Source organism: Phocoena sinus, chromosome 14 (assembly GCF_008692025.1).
Source record: "Phocoena sinus isolate mPhoSin1 chromosome 14, mPhoSin1.pri, whole genome shotgun sequence".
In the NCBI taxonomy this organism is placed as follows: Eukaryota; Metazoa; Chordata; class Mammalia; order Artiodactyla; family Phocoenidae; genus Phocoena; species Phocoena sinus.
The window spans coordinates 66,645,193-66,667,697 of record NC_045776.1 but is presented as its reverse complement, the minus strand read 5'-3'; the positions used below and the strand labels follow the sequence as shown (position 1 = coordinate 66,667,697).

The following is a 22,505-nucleotide window of genomic DNA, read 5'->3' as shown; positions in this document are numbered from 1 at the left end:
ATGCATCATCTCACCTAATGTCATCATCTGTCTCCGTCATTCTGTCTTCTTACACCATTCTTCCTGCTCCTCTGCCTGATTTACTCCAATTCCTCCCAGATTCAATGTCACTCTCCCTGGAGTCCCTCCCTACCCCACCCCCCATCTCATTCACGCCCCCCCTTTTTTGTTATATTCCAGCTCCCAGAGCCCCCCTAAATAGCACAGCATCTGAGTTCCTCTATGTCTGTCTTCCTGCTGGGCCGCAGGCTCCTGGAGGGTCACCGGGTCTTGCTCACCTCTGGGACCCCACATGGTAGGGACTCCACACACATGCACGTGTGCGCACGCACACACACACATACATACACACCCCGAGGGAGCGAGCTCTGAGAATTCAGCTCAGCACATCACTAAGCCAACCCTGGTCAGTGGGGCTGCCTGTGACCACCCTGCGCTACTCGCAGGACCCCTGAACCCCTCCTCAGGAAACCACCTGCTGCCCGGCCGCACCCCAAACCCCTGGTCCCCGAGCAGGTCCTCTTCCTCAAAGCTGGAAGGAGGTCAGTCTGGGATACACGAGGGAAGCCCAGTCAACTTCCGCCAGGGGGATGGGCAGGGCAGAGGGTGTTCCGATTTGGTAGGAATCTAGGCATAGGATGGTGGGAAGCCCACTGCCCTTTATGGGCTCAGGCCGGACCTCAGGACCCAGCAACCAGTGCACAATCGGCCATCCCTGCTAAGGTGCTCAGGGCTCCAGAGGTTTCCTTTGTCAAGTGAGGAAGATTTGAACCATGTTGGTGGTTTCTGACATTTTACGGGTGTTTTTATTTTGTTTTTAGCAAAAGAAACCCCCCTCCTTAAAGGAAAATCTCATGTGATAGCCCAAAATGTAAAACCCTGAGCTCTGCCTTCTCAGCATGCCTCATTCCCCACTCCCCCAAATAGCCCCGGGTCACCTCCCCGCCCACCAGGGCTCCTCAGGGCCCAGTTTGAAACCCACAGGGCTTTCTTTGAGGCCCTTCTAGCTCCTGTGGTCTGCAGTTCTATAACTGGCCCCACAAATGTTGAAATGCAACCAAACATGCCAGGGACGGGGGTTGGGGGGACGTGTATGTGATGCGCACTCAGGGTCTCGCAAGGCCCAGGGGATAGCTGTGACTGGGGTTATCCTTGAACATGCTGAGATGGAAAATTCTGGTCATTTGAGTATTGTGTTTATTTCTGTGGGTCTCTGGATAAACAGGAATTCACAGTACCCAGCAAAGATAAACGTATGGAACTCATTACCCCAGAAAGGGTTACAGGTCGAGGACATGAGCACACCCGGGCAGGCCCCGCTGTGTTTGGTTGACAGAGACACACAGGTCTGGTCCCAGCCTGACGGCAGCGGCCACAGCCCCAAGACAACAGCTGTAACTCTGAAATGCTGCACAAGCACCTTCTCATCCCTTTGAGGTTTGCTGTACATTCTTTTTCCTTTTTTTTTTTAACTGATTAAGAAACCGAGGCTCAGAGAGGTACAGTTACTTGGCAGTGGCTGAAGCCAGAGTTCTCAGCTCCACTGTCAAGAGCCTCCCAGGCCATCCTCTGAGTGGCCCTGAGCAAACCCAGGCTTGGTCTCCTAACCTAGATGCTGCGGGTGTTTGATGGGAGCCTGCCTTCGCATTAGAACAAGTGGCTTGAGTGATTGCTCAGGGCTTGGGGATTGAGTTAGATGCTGATGATAGAGAAATGAATAAAGACATGGCCCCTGCTACATCAGGACAAGGGGCTAAGGGTTTACTCTGCCAGGAAGCTGGTGGGTGAGTGTTTGAAGAAGTTTTCATTGAGAGGGGATGTCTGAGCCCACTGGGAGACTGAGTAGTCAAGTGGCAGATGCAAGCAGCAGGGAATAGCATTTCCACCCGAGGGAATAGCCTATGCTAAGGTGCAGAGGCATGAGGAAGGATCTCAAAAGACTCTTCCAGCTCGAACCATCACAGGTATTGATGGGTTATTAAGGGATGATGAGGGAGGAAGGGTAGGTGTCCCAGGATCAATATCTCAGAGAAGGAATAGGGTTTCTCCTTCTCAGGCTTCAGGGACCCTGGGGCTACCCGTGGAGAACATATCTGATAATAATGAGAATCTCTGGGTCAGTTCTCACAGGAGCTAGGTGAACCTTTTAGGAATTGTGTTCGTTTCCTGTGGCTGCCCATAACAAATGACCACAAACTGGGTGACCTAAAACAGTAGACATTTATTCTCCCACAGTTCTGGAGCCCAGAAGTCTGAAATCAAGGTGTGGGCAGCGCCATGCTCCCTCTGAAGGCTCGGGGAGAATCCTTTCTTGCCTCTTCCAGGTGGCTTCTAGAAGATGGCTCTAGGCTTTCCTTAGCTTATGGCTGCATCACTCCAATCTCTGTCTCTGTCTTCACATGGCCTTCTTCCCTGTGTGTCTCAAATCTCCCTTTGCCTTTCTCGCTCCCTCTTTTTTTTTTTTCCTTCGGCCATGTCGTGCTGCTTGCAGGATCTCAGTTCCCCGACCAGGGACTGAACCCAGGTCACAGCAGTAAAAGCCCAGAATCCTAACCACTAGGTCACCAGGGAATTCCCTCTCTGCCTTTCTCTTATAAGGACACTTGTCATTGGATTTAGGACCTACCTGGATAATCCAGAATAATCTTATTTAGAGATCCCTGACTTACTACATCTGCAAGAACCCTTTTCCAGATGAGGTCACAGTGACATGTTCTGGGATGTGGATTTACCTTTTTGGGGGGCCACCATTCAACCCACTACAGGGATCAACCATCCTATGGCCTTGTTTTGAGGTTGGGGACACTGAGTCTCAGCCAGGAAAAGGCTCTTGCCCACAGCCAGCCAGTCAGCTAGCACAGGGACCTTGGTATTGATGCCATCATTGTCAGCATAGCATAACAGGCATATTTCTTAGCACAGGCCAGACATTGTTCTATGTTATACATCTGTCAACTCAGAGTGACCACAACCTACAGAAGAGGACAGAGGCACAGAGAGGTCCAGGAACTTGCCCAAAGCCACACAGCCAGTCTGTGGTCCTGCACTCCCCACTGGAGACCCCATGTGTCTCCTGATACATAGGAGTTGGTACACATTTGTGGGTGCCGGCCATGGAATGGTCCTCTGTACAGCTCTGAGGACTCAGAGGGATAGAACAGGGGGTGGTCTAGCTGGGGAGATAGACACATATAAGATCACTTCTTAGAATATGGGGGAAACACCAGCTTGGGGGTGCGGGGAGAATTCTCACAGGAGAAGAGGCCCAATTAGGAGGCTTCTCAGGAGGAATGAAATGATACAGAGGAAGAAGGATGCTCTAGACATGGAGACTGGATATACAGAGGCAGGGAAGCAGGAATAAGCATGGCATATCCTGGGGACCACAAGCAGTTTGGTTTTGCTGCAGCATAAAGCAGGAAGTGATGGGGAATGAGGCTCAGGGGTGGGCAGAGCACAAGGTAAGGCTTTGGACTTGCTCCTGAGGGTACTGGGGAGCCACTGAGGGTTTTAAGCAGAAGCTGCATTGGCCGATTTGTGTTTTAGAAAGATTACTCGGGCCCCAGCCTTGACTAGGGCCCCCGGGGCCATGCCTAGTGTGGCTGGGGGCATCTCTGCAAGGACCCCTCACAAGGGTGCCATGTGCCCTGCCCTGGAGTCTAGCTCCGGTCCCTGGCTTAGCAGGTGTGAGATGAAGCTGAGATTTGGGGCAGAAAGACCTGTGCCTTGTTGACTCCCCTCCATCTCCCTTTTTGTTCAGGAAGCCCAGGTCGTGCCAGAAGTCTAGGGAAGTGGAAGACAAAAGGTCTGCAGACAGAATTCGTGTGGGGCAGGAAGGTGGCGGCCTCTGGGAAAGATGCCTAACAGGACATTAAAGGAAGTGGGCAGATCAGCATTTCCCAGACCGTGTCCACGGAATATAGTTATGAAAGATCTATGGACATGCTGCACTCGCCCCTCCCACCTGACTGTCCTAAAGGCTCTGAGAAGTCCCACAACAAAGATATCTTTTTGATTTTGTTTAACCCAGGGTTTCCCAAACTTTTTTGATGCAAAGTTCTTTCATTCTCTGAACACCGGAGAGCTTCCCCTGAGGGTGGAGAGCAGTGGATCCTCCCCAACCCCAGTGGGCCATGCTGATCCCCTGCAGGGATGCGTACCACATCTCTGAGCCTCCATTTCCTCCTCACTGCCTCCTTTGAGTCAGTTGTCTTCTGTATTACAGTGACCACATGGCCTCCTTGTAAAAGGGCTCTTGTGTTTTCATGTACCCACACCGTCGGCTCTAGTAGCCGGCACAGAGCCAGGCACTGAATAATATGTGAATGAAAGCCTCAAATGAGACCTGCCTCTCCAATCGGGTTATTAGGAAATTAAATAAATGAATGCCTATGAGATGAGTTTTACATTAGTAAATTTTATAGCCCTGCTCACCTGTAAGGAACTACTTTTTTTATATACACTATAATCCAAGGGTCTTCCTCCCACTGACTTGCTATGTGTCTAAAATTCCACCATTAGTCACTCGTTTGCCTTAGGGCTCCGAAGACCCCAATTAAAATGTAAATGTGTGACCTAGTGGTGTCTCCATTGGGCCACCAGCACCCCTGGCACAGCATCAAGCCATAATCATTGGTAATTTGTTCATCAGATTAATCCGGCAGAAAAAACAGTCCAGAGGAAAGAATTCAGAACTGAGAGGCTCCTCTGTGGAAGAGGGAATAAAACAATGTTGCAGGGCGTTCTAGGGGCACAGGGAGCACGGGTGGGGCTATATGCCAGGTTTGACGGCTGTCACAGTCCCTGTCAACCACCGCTCCCATCCAGACAGGGCTGGGCCGGGTTGCTTACCTCCCAGGACATCCGGGCCAGGCCCTTGGAGGAGGACAAGCCAAGGCTGGGAGGAGCCTCTGGCCCACTTTGCCCAGGGCTGCTGGTTGGCCCAGGGGTCTGAGCTGTGCCCTGCAGGAAGCCCCCTGTAGCACAGCCCTCCTGGTCCCCTGACCAGGCCACTGGGATCAGGCCAGTTTGGCCAGCTGTGGGCTTGGGACAGGACACTCCTGGGAATGGGCACAGGAAAACAGGAAGGGAGGTAGCTGCTGGCCATGGTCAGAATTCGGGCCTTCCTTCACTACCCAGCCCCCTCCCAACCCCCGCCATCCCACCAGGCAGCAGCCTTACTGGCCAGCGGCCTCTCCTCTCCAAATCAGAAGGTGAGATGAAAGGCCCCTCTCTTAGGGGTCTTACACAAAGGGGTTTAAAAAAAATGTTGCCTCTTGGCCAGAGTTGACCCATTCCTGCCCTATGCAGCCTGGGCAGCCCCGAGGAGGTAGCAGGCGGGGCAATTGAGGCTCCGCCTCTATCACAGTCTCCACTCAAACATCACCTCCCGCAACCCAGCTCTGCCACAGCATCCTCGTAATTTCCTCACCTGCTGACACCAACCAGCTTGGGGATGTGTAGGCTTGTTCATTTTCTCTCACCTCAGCTTGAACTGAAGCCGCGTGAGAGCAGGAACACGTGTACGGCGGCATCTGCCACATTGCATGCGTTTAAAGAACATCTGTTGAACAAATGAAGGAAGTAAGAACTGGGGCAAGAGAGGGGAAAGGACTTTGCCAAAGTCAATGAAAAGTCAGCGGAGGGCCAGGTCTAGAACCCAGGCCCCTGTCCCCTGAGGCCAAGGCTCTTTCTGATGTCTTGCAGGCTGCAGCCAGCAAGGTAATCAGAAGGGCCCACCATCCTCTGCACATACCTTTTCCACCCACTGCCCAGAAAGGGGGGCAGTTCCTCCATGCGCTCCAGACATACACACCCACAGCCCTGAGGCAATCATTTCCCAACTTAGCCCAGGGCTCAGCAAACTTTTTCTGTAAAGGGTCAGATACTAACTATTTTAGGCTTTGCAGACCATTAAGGTCTCTGTTGGATACTGACTCTATTGTAGCACAAAAAGCAGACCGAGACAATGTGTCAATGAACAGGCAAGGCTGTGTCGCAGAGACAATGTGTCAATGAACAGGCAAGGCTGTGTCGCAATAAAGCTTTATTTACAAAAGCAGACAGCAGACCAGATTTAGCAACTAAAAATACCAGACATCCAGTTAAATTTGAATGGTAGCGTCCTGGATTTATCTGCATGCCCTAAGTTGGTGGGTCGTTGTGTGCCAACCCTGGTGGAGACTGTGTTGGTGTGAACCTCGGAAGTGTCAGGGAAGAGCGTCATCATACAATGCCTGCCAGGTGGTGGCACTGGGCTGGGCACCTTCTGTGTACTATCTCCTTTCATCTTCCCAGCAGCCCTGTGAGGTAGGACGTGGGGTCCCCATTTTACATACAAGGAAATGGGGACTCAGAGAGGGAAGTAAGAAGCCCAGGTTCCCATAGCTGGTGAGGGCCAGAGCCAGGGTCCAATCCCAGGGCAGTCTGGCTGCAAGCCTGTGCTCTCCTAAACCAATCTCTATGATGCAAAAACTGAGGCTCAGAGAGGTAAAGTGAGAGGTCCAGGGCACAGTAATGGGGACACTTGCCCAGAACCAGGATGTAGGCTTCCTGTCTCCCCATCCTCTGAGCTTTCCAACAGCTGCCCACCACGTCTGTGTGTGAACTTGCATTGTTGTTGACCTCTCAGATTACTTCCTGTGTGTGTGCACGTGTGTGTATATGCATGTGCTCACACACAAGGCCTGAAGCTGCGGATCCAGTCAGTTTCGGGGGGCTGCATCTTCTGGGAGCAGATCAGATGCTGAGAGAAGATGGGTTGACTGATGGATTCGTTTTGACCTGGGCTTAGCCTCCACACCATAGACGTTTGGGCCAATGATTCTTTGCAAGGGGGGCTGTCCTGTGGTTTCTAGGATGTTTAGCAGCACCCCTGGCCTCTACCCACTGGATGCCAGTAAGGAGCACATCCACTAGTTCTATGTGGCAGCCAGCAATGTCTCCAGATGTTGTCAGATGTCCCGGGGCCGGGGGAGGTGTGAGTTGGGACAAAATCACCCCAGCTGAGATCTACCTCTTTTGACTAACTGAGATTTGAACCTCCTCAAAGGTCTCCTGGGGGATCCTGTACTCACCCACCCTCCAGAGGCCCACGAACCTCCCCAGGCCTTTGGCAAAAACATTTTGGGCATCCCGACCGGTATGATTGGGAAACCCTAAAAAGCGGAAGAAAGACTTTGTCTTGGCCAAGCTGTGATAAAAGCTGTGAGCACAGAATAAACTTAGTCAATGCAGCCTGAGTTCTGGAGGTAGAGAATGATGCCTGGAGCCAGGGGTTCTGGCACCTGTCTGCGCCCCGAGCTTGTTCAAAGGCCCACCCACTCTGGGCCTGTCTTCATGGACCCACGCAGACTCTGGAGGGTGGTCAGGGGGTCTGTTTCCCCAACAGGTGTTTGGGGCCAACTCCTGAGGACCCCTTGGAGGGAATGAAGTGGAGGGAATGGGGGGCCCAGGGCTGCTGCTGGGGGAGAAGATTTGGACCAGGGACTTGGGGTGTGGGAATCCTGCCACGCGGGTGGCTGACTTCTTTGCATCAGGCTGGTCTGGTGGAGAGAATGACCTCACCTGTTTGGAAGAGCCCTTGGTGGTTGCTTGGATCTGGGGTCGGGGAGGGGTCCTGAGGGCCAGACGGAGAGGAGCTTGGGGGCTGAGAACACCTCCCCCCAGCCTGGCAGCAGCCCAGCGTGGCTGCCTGTGGTCTGGCCCTGGAGCAGGGACAGACCTCCCCCAGGGCTGGAACCCGCACAGCGGCCTCCTCCAGGGAAAGTGAGAGGGGCTGATGCTGGGGCTGTCCTCACGCCCGGCTACCCCTCCTCCAGCACTTCCCTTGGGGGTTCACTGCTGCTGGGAAGCAGGACCTCCCCGGGGGTCCCTGGGGTGAGGGGCGGTAACTAGAGGATGTGGCAGGCTGGACTGAGTTGGGGGTATTGGGGTCCCCAGCCCAGGCCAGGGGTGGGAGTGGGGAAGATGAAAAGGCCTCCTTGCATCCCAATACCTCCTCTGCTGCCTCTAGGAGGTCTGAGGTTTCCCTTAGCAGGGTCATCATGGCAGGGGGCTTTCAAAAGTTCTCAAAATGAATCAAGAACAGATGGCCCTTGTGGGCAGGGTAGGCGGAGGCAGCTAGGACTTGGATATTCAGATGCTACCTAAGCCACCTACCCTATGTGCCGGGCATTATGGCATCTACTTCTCTCAAAGGCTGTAGGAGAGTCACATGACAGGGGAGGGAAAATGGGAAAATGAGGGAAGATGAGGGAAAATGGGAAATGGGAAAATGAGGCCCAGAGAGTAGAAGAAACTTGCCTGAGCTCCCCCAGCTGCAAAGGACTGAGCCAGGATTCAAACCCAGGGTGTTAGAGCCCTGTCCCTGTGCTGGGTGCTGTAGGTCAGCCCTTCTCAGACTCAAATGAACAGAATCCCCTGAGAATCACACTGAAATGCAGATTCCATTTGGGCCTCTCCAAGGTAGGGCCAAGATTCTGTACTTCTTAGCTCCCAGGGCTGTGGACACGGGCAGTCTGTACTCCACTCATTTTACATAGTGTAACATGGTTAAGTGCCTGGCATAGGCCTTCAGTACATGGAAGCTATTATTTCTATTACCTAGTACATGCTCTGTGCATAATAGGTGCACAAAAAACAGTAGGTGTCATTATCCTTGTGAAACATGATCATATAAAGGAAAAGCTTGGCAAATTCTAGAGCCCTGTGCAAAAATACAATTGGAGCTAAAATGGACTTAGGACAGTCAAACTGAAGGAGTCAAGGAAGACTTCATGGAAGAGGTGACATTTGAGCTGGGCCTGGAAGGACCACAAAGAATTTCCCATGTAACCAAGGAGGAAGGGCATTCTAGACAAAAGGCAAGAGCCAGAGCAAACATGTGGAACGGTGAAAAGATGGGACATTTAACAGACCACCAAGCCACATGGCCAGAGGTCAGGGGGCACTGGGGAGGCCAGCCGAGAAGGTGAAGTTGGGCAGGGCCAGCAATGTGATTGCAAAATGAAAATGCAGGGCTCCTTCAAGGGGATAGACAGATGTGTTAGTGTCCTAGGGCAGCTGTAACACATTCCCACAAACTGGGTGGCTTAAAACAGCCATTTATTCTCTCACAGATCTGGAGGCTGGAAGTCCTAAATCAAGGGGTTGGCAAGCCCGAACTCCCTCGGAAGGCTCCAGGGAAGGATTCTCCCTTCCTCTTCTAGTGGCCCCAGGCATTCCTTGGCGTGTGGCTGCATCCTTGCAATTTCTGCCTCTGCCTTCATGTGACCATCTCCTCTTCTTTCCTCTGTGGGCCTCTTATAAGGACACTTGTGCTTGCATTTAGGGCTCACTTGGAAAATCCAAGATGATCTCACCTCAAGATCCCTAATGACATCTGCAAAGATTCTTTTTTCCAAATATGGACACCATCACACAGGTTCCAGGGATTAGGACACGGATATATCTTCTTGGGGCCACCATTGAACCCACTGTAGTGGGCGATGCAGGCTATGCCCCTCTCCAAGGCGGGGGAGCAGAGCAGGCAGAGGGGGATGCCAAGACTTCTGCCCATGGGTTGCCCGCATCTGGTCTTTGCCTGTGACACACTCTTCAAAGAACCGTCCTTCTGGGGAACTGGGAGGGTTCCAGCTGGCCTGCTGGGGTCGGAGAGGTGGGGCCTTGGTGAGCAGGGCCAGGAGAAAGCCTGCTGACAGGTAGAGCCCTTCCCGGCTTTGATTCATTGACCATCTGGGCAGGAGCTGGACTGAGCCTCTTGGAATTACAAAAATGTCTCACACATATTTTCCTCCCAGCCGGTGGTTTTGTTCTCAGCCAGCGGAGAAGGCCTGTCTGCTCCCTAAACCCCACTCAGCCTCCCATCCCCTCTCCCGTCTGCGGCTCCCTCTGCACGCCGCCCACCGCTCCCCCCAGAGATACCCTCTCCTCACCGCCGTCATTGAGGCTGGACTGAGCAGGCTTGACCGCGTCCTCATAATTGAAATATTTGGCCCCTGAAGTGAGGCCACGGCAGGGCAGTGCTTCCCCCAAGTCAAAGGGACAGATTCAAGCTGGGCTCTGCTCAGGCAGGAGGGGGCACGGAAAGTGTCCTGGACGCTGAAGCCAGGGGCCCCAGGGGACCGGAGTGGCCTTGGAGTGAGGTGAGGACAGAGACTCAAGGCCCACCGACCCCCAAACCCCTGCCTGCATCACGGTGCATCCTTCCCACCCCTCTCCTCATGCACCACCCAGCATTACTCCAGCCTCACAGAATCTTCCAGGAGGGAGGAAGTCATCTGATATCCATTTTATAGGCATATTATACATCCATAAAAAGGTTTTTCAAAATTCTGGGGATGGGGGTGCTTCTCAGGCATATTCAGCCCCTGCTTCAACCTCAGGACTCAGAAGTCCACTTTTGGGTCGGGCCAGAGCCCCAGTCTGTAACTGCGTTGTCCTGGGCTCTTGTAGAATTCCTGTCATTGGGCTGCATCGGATGCTAAGCATTAGCTTTTGCAAAGACCGCTGCAGAAACAGCCCCTAGGAATTCGCTCACTGCAGTAGGGCCCATCACATCACCCACTACCCCCGTGGGTCTCAAGGGAGGAATCCCCTTCAGAACCCAGTCCCAGGACAGGCTGTGTTTTCCCTGAGGCTCTAGAAAGCCTCCTCCTTTTTTTGCTTAATAGATCACATTTCCCTTTTTCCTTTAGCTGCCAGGAATCTCAGAGCCAACTCTGAAGCTCAGCCATGATAATTACGTGGCCCCTCGTGATCTGAAACATTTATTTTCTTTCCCTTTGTGGTCTTAGTTTTCTCACTCTGTCTTCTCCGATGTTGATTCTCTTTATTTTATCAGTATTTTTTTCTCACTCTGTCTCTGTCTTCTCCGATGTTGATTCTCTTTATTTTATCAGTATTTTTATAACGTGCCTTCTGTTGCAAGATGCTTTGCATGCTGTTTAGGACAAAGAGGACTATAAATAAGGAAATAAATATATAGTGTTTCCATTACGATGTTAATTTTATTGCTGAAAATGTGGTTGTTTAGCATGATAATATAATTCTCCTTCTGTCTAGTCTGAATCTAGGGCAGAGGTGACCTGGGAAATTCTTTCTTCCACTGCTGACCCTTGAGCTGCTTGGGTCTGAAGCCTGGCTCGTAGAGTCTTGACAAGGTAAGTGGACAGATGATGAATGTAAGGATGAACAAATATAAGGAGTCTCTCTCAACAAGCTGAGTGATGGATGTCAGGAGAGTCCCTTAGCCTCCTGGGGCCTCAGTTTCCTCATCTGTAAAATGGACTAGTACTCTAGTCCCATCTCAGAATGGTTGGGAGGATCTCCCGATGGGTGAGAAAATGCTTTGTAAACTGTAAAGTGCAGGGTCATTACAGAGCCCGTGGGATTGTGCCTCTAGCGGGATAGCTGTTGACAATTGGCTTCTTGGTAAGGGGGAGGGAGTGTCTCTCCTGTCCTGTTGACCTCCCGAGAGCCAGGATGGGAGAGGGCTCAGTTGGGTACCTGGGCTGCCCCTGGCTCCTCTCTGGGCTGGACTCCTCCAGGCCCGCGACTCAGGGTACCGTCGGAGGAGCAATTCACTGAAAGTTCGTCCGCCCTGCTCCCTCTCTTCCTTGTCAGCCTAGCCCCCCAGCCTTGGACTCAGAGCTGTCAGCTCCTCCCTCCTGCACTCACTGGGGGAGAGGACCCCCTTTCTCCTGCAGAGATGGCTCTGGGGTCTGAGGCACTGGGTTCTCTTTTCTCCATCTCTACCTATTGATGGGCCGGCCATGCCAATTCACACAGCGTCTCGAGTTCCCTGCTCTCGGGTGCCTTTCGGCAGCCTCGTGAAGTAGATAGGATGGCATTCATCACCGATTCCTCTTGCAGTTTCACAGATAAGAGAGCTGAGTTCACTCTGGAGGGTCACAGGACTGCATGTGGCAGCACGGCGAGGACCGAGGCCTCAAGGGCACAGCCTTCCCAGCAGAGTGGCGGCCTCCTTTCCTCCCACCCACCGACTGTTTCACCTCCTGTGGGAGGATCACCCAATGACCAATTAACCACCCTGTGTTCTCTCTGGCCACGGCAGGGCAGAGAACAAAACACCTGCCCTCTCTTGGGGTGAGAACTCCCCACAGAGGTGAGGGAAGACCCCAAGGGCCGGGCAGCCCAGCCAGCACCCCCCAGGATGACATTTAGGATCTGATATCCCTGTACTTCCCTCCTGTCTGAGCTTTGGTGTTTGCTTTGTTTTCCTCTAGTTTTCTAGCAAAGGTTTCTTTTGAAAAGCTTTAACCTTGTCTCCCACGAGAGAAGGAGAACTGGGGGATGCTGGGAGTGTGGCCTGGAGGGGGGATTCAGCTAGCCTGCCCCCTCCCTGCCAGGAGCTTCAGGAGAAAAAGTCTGAAACAGCTGTGGGTTTGGGGGCCCCCAGAAGCCGCCGGCCTCTCCCTCCCAGGCAGCTGCCCACCCTGCAGCCCTTGGTGACTTACACTTGGCGTCTTGATTGACTCAGGAGGGGAGGTGGAAGGAGGGCAGAGCGGCCTTTCTTGGGCTTTAACGTGCACTCGGATCACCTGCGATCTTATTAAAGAGCAGATTTCAATTCAGCAAGGATCTGCACCCTCCCTACCCAAGACTTGCCGAATTGAAATCTGCCCTTTAATAAGAGGCAGTGATGTCACCTTCCTGATCACCCCCAGGTGAGGCCAGTGTTGCTGTGAGTCAAGGCCCTTCTTGGCAGAGAAAGCAGAGGACCTCGGCCTGAGCGCCCTGCTGACACCAGGCAGTGAGCGCTCTCTCTGCCTTGGCTCAGCACCTCCTCTGTGCCTCTTCCATCACACACACACACACACACACACACACGTTCACTCACTGTCCCACTCGCCTTGGAGCTTCCAGAGGCATGAACTCTACACTACGCACCTTTGGAAACCTACACACGACCTGACACTTACGAACATTCACGAAAGAGCACGTAGGTGGCTCTCAGAAAACTACCTACATCCCTAAAGGAATCTCAGCTGGGGGAGCCCTGGACCCCAGCAAAGCACTGGGGAGAGACTGGGGGCTGCTCCAGAGTCGCTGCGTCTGTGACCATCCGGTTCCAAACTCTCTTGTTCTCCAAGGAAGGGGGTTCCAGGAGGCTGGGAAGAAGGTTGCAGGGAAAGGGGGTCCCCAGATGTGAGGCAGGAACAGGGACAGCAGTGTCTGCAGTGGGAGAGCTCCTCAGGCCCAGAAGAGCCCAACAGAAGCCCTGGTTTTGGCCCCAGTGTCCTGTGTGATTCCGAACAGGACCTCCTGGTGGCACCCCATGATCTGGAGCCCCACCCACCTTGTCCTGCCTGTGCCAACGTTCTGCCCACCCCGCCCTCACCCATGCCGGCACCCTTGCCCGGTGGAAGCACCCCATCTTCCCACCCGCCCGCCCCTGGCCTGGCAGAGCCCCACCCAGCTGGGCACCCAGGACAGAGACGGTCCCAGCCCCTCCAGCCCCGTCTCCCCACATGAATACAATCTGGAAAGCTTGCCAAGAGTAGATTCTTTATTAATTTCTCTTTTTTTCTTTTTAAAAAAGTATTCCTTCAGTATAAAAAATAAATATTTTAAATATGACATTGAATAAATAAAAATAATCTGTCAGTATGAAACATTCCCACAGGGTACATTCATCAAGAGGAATTTGTCCCCCAAGGCCAAGTCCTTTCCAGTGGAAAGGAAGGAGGGAAATATGGAAGGATGCACAGAGCTAGCAGTGTGGATGGGAATGACGCCCAGGTACTGGGTGTGGGTAAGGAACAGGCGGGGGTGTGGAGGGGGGTGGCAATCCGGAAGTAAGAACATCTGTACCATCTGAAGGGAAATTAACCTCTCACTTGGCTGTGGCCTCCAGCCCCACACGCTATGTCTTTCCTGGAGAGCCAGCGAGGCAGAGCTGGAGTGCTTCTATCGGGGAGACATCCCCAAGGAGGGGACAAGGAGACGGGGAGAAGGATGAGGGGGAGGAGAGACAAATAAATAGTGGTGCTTTCTCATTTAAAAATTTTTTAAATAAATAAGGTCCCCAATACCCCTCTTTTGATAAACTGCAAAAGGACTGTCCTAACCCCTCCTCTCCTGCCGGCCTCTCCCTCCTCCTCTGGCTGGGGCCGTGACCCAGGATGCAGGTGTGGGTCAAAACCAGATAAAGGAGGAAGTGGACAGCTTCCTGCACTGCAAAGCTTTTTTCCACACAAAGGCTCCAAAATTCAGAGGTGCTGTGCAAAGTGGGTGCCCATCTGCCAGACAGGTTCTACAAAGAGCACTGAGGATGAGGGTGAGGGGCAGAGCCAGGGCTACGCCTGGGGGAGGAGAATCGCTTGGTCCCCGAGCCTCAGAGGCTGCCCAGGTGGGCCTGGCACGGGGAGTCTGCGTCCACGGGATGATGAGATGAAGGGGGACCAGCCAGCTCCAAGCCTTCCAAGCCACGTTCACTGAAGGAGCAGAGCGACGGGGGACAGCAGGCTGAGATCCTGGACAAGGCTGAGCGTGACCCTCAGTGTCTTAACCCTCAGTTAAGACAGTGTTGGAAAACATGTAACCATCGTGGTCTCCTCCACCACCCGCCACAAAACAGTCTTGCCAACGGGACGGACAACTCCCACCTCCAGCCCCCGACCCCAGGCCTCAGGGCCTGCCTGCTGCCTTGCCCACCTGCCCTCCGATGGACACGGGTAAAGTGCTCGGAGGAGGCAGAGGGGTGCAAAGTGAGTGCAAAGCACCAAAATCGTGCTGGCTGAACGGCTAGGCTCGCTGCCCGCTCAGGGTTTGAGAAGACGCCAGAACCCTGCTCTCAGCAGCTGCCCCAGCTCTGGGCCCTCCTCCCCTGCTCCCAGACTGGAGGGCGTTTCTCCACTAGCCTGGCCCCAGCACAAAGGAAAGGATCAGGTTCCCTGCCTGGGAGCCCAGACATGGGTGGGGGTGTGGGGGAGTGTGGGGCAGGAGGGACCACAGCTTCCTGGTCTGCATCCCAGGGCCTCCTCGTCCTCCTCTCCAGAGCAGGGGCCTCCTCCCTGGGCCGTCCAGCTTCCTGAGGTCCAGCCAGGTCCTCTCGCCCTCTGTGGGTGTTCAGGCCACCCGAGAAGGCACTTCCCCGCTGGGTGCTGGTCAGGACTGTTCCAGGGCCCCCAGACTGCTAGTCTAGAGGCAGCTTGAGGACAAGGAAACAGCGGCAGGTGGGCCACCAGGGCTGCCTTGCCCACTGCTCCAGGGGTGCCATCTCTATGGTGAATGTTGCCTCCAACAGCACAATTCCAGGGGGTGCCGGACAACACAGTGTTGAATGGGCCCCTTGGAGCCAAGCAACATGGTGGCCCTGGGAAAAGGCCCCTTGGCCACTCCACAAACTGGCCCAGCCTGCCTTGCAGCCAGGGTCCCGATAGCCCCAGAGCCAGTTACCGTTAGGGTGGGGGTTGGAGCCGGGTCCCCTGTCCCCTCCCAGACTGACCAGTTCTCTCAGCTCCTGACCCTTCTATGAGCCTCACCCATAAGGCTTATCCCACTTGTAACATCTTCGACTTCCAGACCAGGCCCTGCTAAGGCCTGGCCCCAGCTCCTGCAGAAGGAGCCATCATATTATTTCTGTTGGAGAGGGAGCAGGGAAAGGGGAATTAACTTTGCTATTTAAAGCACCAATAAGTTAATATAAATAGGGCATCAAAATAAATAGACAATCATGCTGGGTCAGACACACAGCACCCTTGGGTCTCAGGCTTCCTGAGACCCTGACCTCAACTTCTACTGTCCCCTTGCTCCGGGGTCCAGCGATGGCCTCTGGTGCCCCTCAAGTACCTTTGTGTGACCTCACGGGGCCTCCGTGGGCCTCAGATGTGAGCTGCCACTCTGAACTACTGCATCCACCCCTCCCTTACAGACCCTTGCCCACAAGACTCTGGGTCCCCGCAGAACCCCCTCACCTGACTTTACAACCCGTCCACCTCCCCACACCCCGCCTCCAGGTCCAGCCACCAGACCCCAGCCACCGGGACAGCAGGACAGACTGCGGGCTCAAGGAAGAAGAGCCCATCGAGACTTTCAAGGGCCTCTCTTCCTTCCCAGGTCTGAAGGTGGCCTCTCTGCCTCCCCAGGAGGCTGAAGGCCAGGGACCTCCTTCTGGAACCTTCCACCTGACAGTCCTAGGCCTGAGCTCTCCAATCACACCCAAGACAAGGCAGCATCTCAAACCAGAGTTCCCTTTCTAGCCTTCCACTCACCATACTTGTAGGGGCCAAGGATCCTTCAGGATCCCAGCCCCTCTGGGCTGCCTGAGTTCCAACCAGACCTTTCAAGGTCTACCGAAGGGGCAGCAAAGGCACTGATAGTTGTCATTCTGCTGGGGGCCAGGCAATGCCCCCGACCCCTGCTGTCTTGCCCCATGGTCAGGGTCACTGGAGGCAACTTGTGTGGTTTGCTCACGAAGACCCTGGCTGAGGGGACGAGAAGGGGCCGAAATCCAGCCTGACACCGGGTGCCTGGCTGCAGTATCCCAGAAGAAGGGGCGCCTTCTTCTAGTTGGTGCCATATATAGGTTCTCCCTCTGGGAGTTTTGGCTCTGCTTGGCTTCATCACAGCCCACCCTGGAGGGGAACAGACTGGCCAGGAACCCCTCAGGGTCTGCGAGCAGCCCCCACTTGGCTTGGGCACTGCTCTGGGCCCCGGCCACAGTTTGAGAGCCACCTAAGTCTAAGATCTCAGGTCACTGTGCGCTATGAGACCTCCCATCTAGAAGGCCTGGGCCACCACAGCGATGACCTGCTTATACTTCCCCAGGAGCTGACAGCCGAGCTTCTTCTTCTGGAAGACGTCCTTGCCTGAGGTGTCTGGGCCGTAGGCCACGTCCACATGGGCCACGTGGTACTTGCTGCACAGGCGGCAGAGCACGTTGCTGAGGAGGCCCCGCATGACATCCGCCGTGGCGTTCAGCTTGCTGTGCAGGCTGTGGGCGCTGGGATTGAGGACCTTCTGGTCCCGCGTGATGTTGCCCAGGGAGGCGCCCAGGTACGCAATGATGCGGTACAGCTCCACCAGCCGGGCCCTCTCCGTGCCATTGGCATGGAAGGGCGGGAAGTCGGTCACATTGGGGCTGCACAGCTTGTCCAGGTTGTTGGGGAATGGCTCCCCCTGGGCCGTGTACTGAGGAGCAGAGGGGCGGAGGGGAGGTGACATGGGAGTCAGGGATGGGTGCTCCAGCCCTGCCACCAAGCCCCTGGGTCAGCTCTTGGGCTTCAGTCCCCACACCCCAAACACAGTGGCATGAGGACCCAATCACTTGCCCTGTAGGCATTTCGGGACCGTCCTGAGAGCCTGAAGTAAGTGTGGGTGTGGATTCCCTTGGTAAAGCATCCAGGCCTATACCATGCAAGGAATTATCCTCCTCATCACAATCATCAGGACCACATGGGGACAGAAAGGAAAACATCAAGTCTCACCTCCAACGTGTGCACCACACACACTTGTCCTTTCACCCACTGCACTCACCCTCTTCCTGCGCGGCCCTGCACCCCCGTCAACCACAACCCGCCGTCTTTCCCAACAGCACCCTGCCGTCCACCTCACCGCCTCCTTCTCTGTCTCTCATTGGCCTCTCCCTCCACAAGGTGGAAGAATCTCAAGGCTAGAAGTGCCAGGCACCCCCTTCTCCAGGCAGCTCTGCCCCTATCTAACTGGGCACCCTAGGCAAGCGGCGGATCCAGGGCCAGGGGGTGGGGAGGAAGCTGAGGGAGTCTGGGTGTGGTGGGACCAGTCCCCCTCCCTTCCCTTCCCTGACCAGCCCCGCCAGCCCAGGTCCCTGCAGCAAAGCCCAGCCCCTCCCTCCCTCCTTCCTTGGTACCCTGGGGGGAGACTTACGTAGAGAATAAAGAGGGCTTTGGCACTGCTGTTGAGCTGCGCCAGCTGGTTCTTGATCTGGTTCATGAGGTTGCTGTGACATGGGTGGCGTGTGGCACAGGTGGCGTTGACAGGGGTGATGGGAAGGGGGCTCCCCGCTCCGTGTTTCCAGTGCAGAACCAGCAGCAGGGGCACAACTCCTGGGAACAGGCAGGAGGGAGCCATAAGCAGGGAGGTGGGGGGGTGGGCAAGGGGTCTCATGGTAGAGGATGCGCCTCGTCTCCCTCAGGGACACCAGTGTCCCCTCTCAGCCTCCAGCTCTCTCTTCGCCCAGCATGGCTGTTTCTTACTTTCACGATGTCACCAAATCTGCTTCTCTGTCCCCCTCTCTCCAGAGCTCTAACCCTCTGTCTCTGCTTCACTCCCATCGATCACTCCCTGCTCTGTCCTGACAGGAGCAAGGGGGCAGGACGTGAGCTGTTTCTACCAGTTGGAAGCTGGGTCCAGGGTCACACCATCCTGGCCTCTGGCTGGAGGGTACCACGCCCCAGCCCCAGCAGGTCTCAAGGAAAAGAGCAGCTCCTACCTCCCCACCTCCCAGGATGGTCCAGATTCCTAAGTGTTACTTCACACTTCAATCTCCCAGAGTGGGCTTCTTAGGGCACCACGGGGAGAGGGGGCGGTTCTGCTGACCCTCATCTCCCAAACCTGTCACATGATTTTGGCTCACTGGGCCCTTTGTCCCCTAATTCTGTGGTTATCCTTCTCCAAATGTGGCCACTACCCTATCTAGGACCCTCAACTCCACCCCAATTCTGCAGTTCTGCCCCCCCCCACTCCATTCCCAAGTCATTCTTCAAAACTTCCTATCCCACTCTGTACTCCTCCTGGCCTCCATGCCCTCCCACTCCTGTCTACTGGTCCTTGCTCCAGGTTGTGGGTTAGGACAAGGAGAATCCTGGGGTCCCTCAGTCCCCCAGAGCCTTCGGGAGGGCAAAGGAATGGTGCAACCAGGAAAGAAAAAAGGGAAAATGTCGCACGCAGCCAGGTGGGCGGGGGAGGAAGGAAAGTGAAAGGTGACAGGAGAGCTGAGAGCTGTCCGGGCCTGTCCAGGATCGCCACTCCCCGCCCAGGGTGCCTACTTTCCGCCTCCCCCCACCCCCCTTGCTTTCCAGGTGACCCAAGCATCAAGGGCTGGGGTCGGTGGACCTGTGAGGCTGGAGAACCGATGAGGTTGGGGGAAAGGGTGGCACGCAGGAGCCGGTTCCCCTCCTGGGACAGTGGCAGCCTCAAGTTCACTTCTGGGTCCCCTGTGCCTCCCAGCATCCCCCGGCAGTGCTGAGGCCCCCGATGGCTGGGGGGCCCCCACACCCCAGGCTCACCTAGCACAGACCACAGCTTTCCAGACACTAGCAGATGGAGGCGGCACCTGCTCCCGTCCCGGGCCGGAGTTTGCAAGCTGCTCAGAGGCCGGCGCCCCTCCCAGGGAGCAGCCCGGGACGCGGTTGGAAAAGAGAAAGCGGAAAGACAGAAAGAAAGAAAGAAAAAGAAAGAGGGAGGGTGAGTCCCGGAGAAAGCTGAGCTGGAAGAGCAGCAGGAGAGCCGGCGGAGCGAGGAGGAGGAGGAGGAGGAGGAGGAAGGCTGCGGCGCACCCTCCCTTGCCCGCCAACCTGCGGGCCCCAGGGCGGGCTGGGCGCGCGGTGCCGGGACCATGTGCCTTCTCTCGCTCCCAGCCGCCACCCAGCGCCTCCGGCGGCCCGGCGGGCTGCGCGGGCGCCCCAAGTGTCCGTGTGTCTGCGGCGAGTGGGTGTCCCGCTCACGATCGCCAAGTGCCCCAAGTTGCCGCTGCGCCCGTGGCGGGGCGCGGAAGCCGGCGCGGGGCGGGTGGATTTACCTGCCGCCAAGACCTTCATTATGGGCTGGACTCCAGAGGGCCTTGGAGGAGACCTTAGATGCCTGCAGTTTTCAGAGGTTCATGCTCAAATGGGGAATTTGCCCGATTTATATACTGGAGCCTGTGTTGTAAGACAGAGAGAGAAACAGCTATATTTAGCAGGGATCCCCTTCCAGGAAGTTGTTTGAGGTGCATCATAGGAAATTATGAATGGAAGAAAGTGAGAGTGAAGGGGGGGCAGTGAAGGGGGAGGGTGGCGAGAGCAGACTTTTTCCCTCTTCTAAGAATTTGATTGATAAAATTATAATGAACTCTTCAACAAAACACCCTGCGGTTTTCCTGCATGGCTTGCCCTGGGAGTTGTTTGAAGATGGGGAGGGGGAGGAGGGTCCCCGAGTCATCTGGGTCCCTGGGCAGTGGGTACCCCAGACAGCCTTGACTCACCTGGGTTTGGGGAGGTGGCTTGAAACTAGGCAAGCAGACGGAGGCTGCCACCTGTGGCCCCCTGGTCAGGGGGTTTGGGGGTCAGTGGGGAGGAGGCAGGCTGGGGCTTGGCTGAGAAGGAGGCTCCAGGAAGAGGGGCTGGATCCCTGGTGTGGACTTTAGACGGTAAAAAAGCGAAACTGAATGTGGGTGCTGGAAGCCACCGCAGAGGTGGCCTCCTCCAACCTGCCTGCTGCCACCATGCAAAGTGGGGCTCCCGCGGGGACAGGTTGTCCAGGGTCCCACAAGGTCAGGCCTCCTGACTGCCATCAACAAGCCTGCATTGATGACCACAGGTACCTGTGGGGCTGAGGAGGGAGCTGGGAAGATGGGAGGTGAGGGGTTGCTGTGACTCCCTTCTTTGGGAAGAGCCTAGGGAGGAGATTCTGGGAAGATGTGATGTTTCTGGCGTTTACCTAAAACTCTTTGCACCCTTCAGGGGAGAGTGGTCCAGCATTTCCATTTTGAAAGGACATTTGGAGCAGAGACTTAAGGAGGCTGAGCCAGTCGGAGCCAGGTTTGCTCCTCAGGACGCAGAGGGATGGCTGAGAACAGAAAATGTCTTGGAGGGCCCTTGGGGCTCAGTATCAGAGAATGATTATGGCCCCCAAAAGGTGCTTCTGGAGTCTCTTAAGCAGGGTCACAAAATCTGGTGTCTATCGTGGCCAGGTAGATTCATAGATGAGTAAGGAGGGGCAGGAAGGAATGGTGAGGACTAGGGCAAAATGAGCACAGCAACTCCTCCCTGGCAAAAAGCATTCAAAACAAAACAAAAGAGGTGGGGGAGTGCTGGTCAGACACATCTGGGGCTATGTGGTCCCACAAGTTGCCAAGGGCGCCCCCGCTGCAGCCTTCCCACCTGACCCCGACCAGAAAATGAGGCAGGAGAGCTGCTTCTCCAAGGCCAGGGAGCCCTGCAGCCTTTCCCTGGCCCCTGATTCTCTCTGCCCACCCCCTCAGCCCTCTTCCATGCCCCCAGCTCCCGCCTCTTGCCACATCCCGGAGGACCTGCCCAGCATTCGTTCATTCCTCCGTGCCAGGACGAGCCCTCCTGCTGCCTCCGTGCCCCCTCCCCCCCACGCATGCCCTGCCCTCTCCAGGCTGCTTCCTCTCGGCTCTCCCAGCTTGGCCTCGGCTGTGGGGCGATAAAACTGCCCATCCCAGCGGGCGCTTCCCAGCAGGGAGGAGGCTGGTAGAGCCCACACTGGCTTTCCTTCCTCCTCCCGGCCGCTCCACACCTTGTGTCTTCCTTGGGGACCATGGAAGGCCCCACCTGGCACTCACCCCTCTCATGCACCTGCTCTGGGGTCTGTGTATGCCCCTAGGAGGTCCAGCCACCCCAGCCTGTCTCAGGCAGCCCCACACCTCAGGACATCCCAGCTCACCTCCCTCTCATAATCCCCCAGGCCCAATCTCTCCTGCAGGAGGGCCTGAGCACTCTGGGAGCATGAACTCTGGATCAGCCTCCAGACCCCACCCCCACATCTCCCGGACCCCTGTCATCTGACTCATCCTGACGCTTCTGATGTGGACCCCAAATCCATTTGACCAGGGCCCCACAGAGGCCCCATCTATGGATCCCCTGTTCCCCCGCCCAAGTGTCTCACTGGGTGCCCTGATTCTCCTGGAGGCCGCCTCCTCGTCCCACTGCCCTCCTGCCACAGTTCCTCCCCTGCATCACTCCCAGTGGACTTGCCGGGCCTTGCACTGTCTTCTGGCTGCCCAGACCCCTCCTTAGCCCTATAAAACGCCCCCAAACGCCATGTAATCTCAGCCCCACCCCACAGGAAACAGGAAGAGGGGCGGAGTCTAGAAGATACTTCACCCTCGCCCTGACTGGCCCCCTCCCCTGCCTCAGTTTCCCCTCTCACGGTACCTGACTTGGTCTGTGCTCCCCAAGTGTTCTGGGCCCCTCGGCACCCCAGGCCCAGCCTCCCTCTCCTGTCCATGTCCAGCCACCACCTGCACCGGGCCTCTCGGGGGCAGGCCGGGCAGGGTCTCGGAGCCGCAGACCCGTAAGCCGCCTGCAACGTGGCCTCGGTCCCCGGGAATCGGCTGCCCAGGCGGCGCTCCAGGCCAGCTTTGGTCTCCTGGAGTTTGTTTTCTTCCTTCCCTCTCTACGCTGCTATGTGTGTGTGTGTGTTTTCCCCAGCTTCCTCACGGAAGGCATCCTCCCTTCTTGGCTGCCTGCTCCCAGGGTCGTGACCCCAGGCCCCACCCTGGAGTGGCAGCCCCAGCCCGGCCCCTTCCAGCTGTGACTTCATCCCCAGCCTGTCCT

General features: G+C 55.7%; 1 protein-coding gene and 1 long non-coding RNA gene across 5 annotated transcripts; one reads left to right on the top strand and one right to left on the bottom strand.

Annotated features, from left to right (window-relative positions):
• Positions 1-5,476: 5,476 nt before the first annotated feature.
• LIF (LIF interleukin 6 family cytokine) lies at positions 5,477-22,313 on the bottom strand. 4 transcript variants are annotated; one of them, XM_032603523.1, is made up of 4 exons: positions 22,104-22,313; positions 19,745-19,865; positions 17,872-18,050; positions 12,086-17,157 (listed from the first exon to the last, which is right to left on the bottom strand). In XM_032603523.1, the coding sequence occupies exons 2-4, from the start codon at positions 19,761-19,763 to the stop codon at positions 16,747-16,749; spliced, it is 609 nt and encodes a 202-aa protein (XP_032459414.1). In that variant the 5' UTR covers positions 19,764-19,865; positions 22,104-22,313; the 3' UTR covers positions 12,086-16,746. The 4 variants fall into 4 exon arrangements, 3 of the variants coding, with proteins under 3 accessions (XP_032459414.1, XP_032459416.1, XP_032459413.1); XM_032603525.1 differs by lacking the exon at positions 22,104-22,313 and adding an exon at positions 20,644-20,766; XR_004345502.1 differs by lacking the exons at positions 19,745-19,865; positions 22,104-22,313 and adding an exon at positions 5,477-5,563 and having other exon boundaries at positions 12,480-17,157; positions 17,872-18,663.
• On the top strand, positions 10,080-12,083 carry LOC116739257. The gene is made up of 3 exons (XR_004345503.1): positions 10,080-10,145; positions 11,065-11,162; positions 11,875-12,083. It is a non-coding gene; the product is annotated as an uncharacterized LOC116739257 (long non-coding RNA).
• Positions 22,314-22,505: the final 192 nt, after the last annotated feature.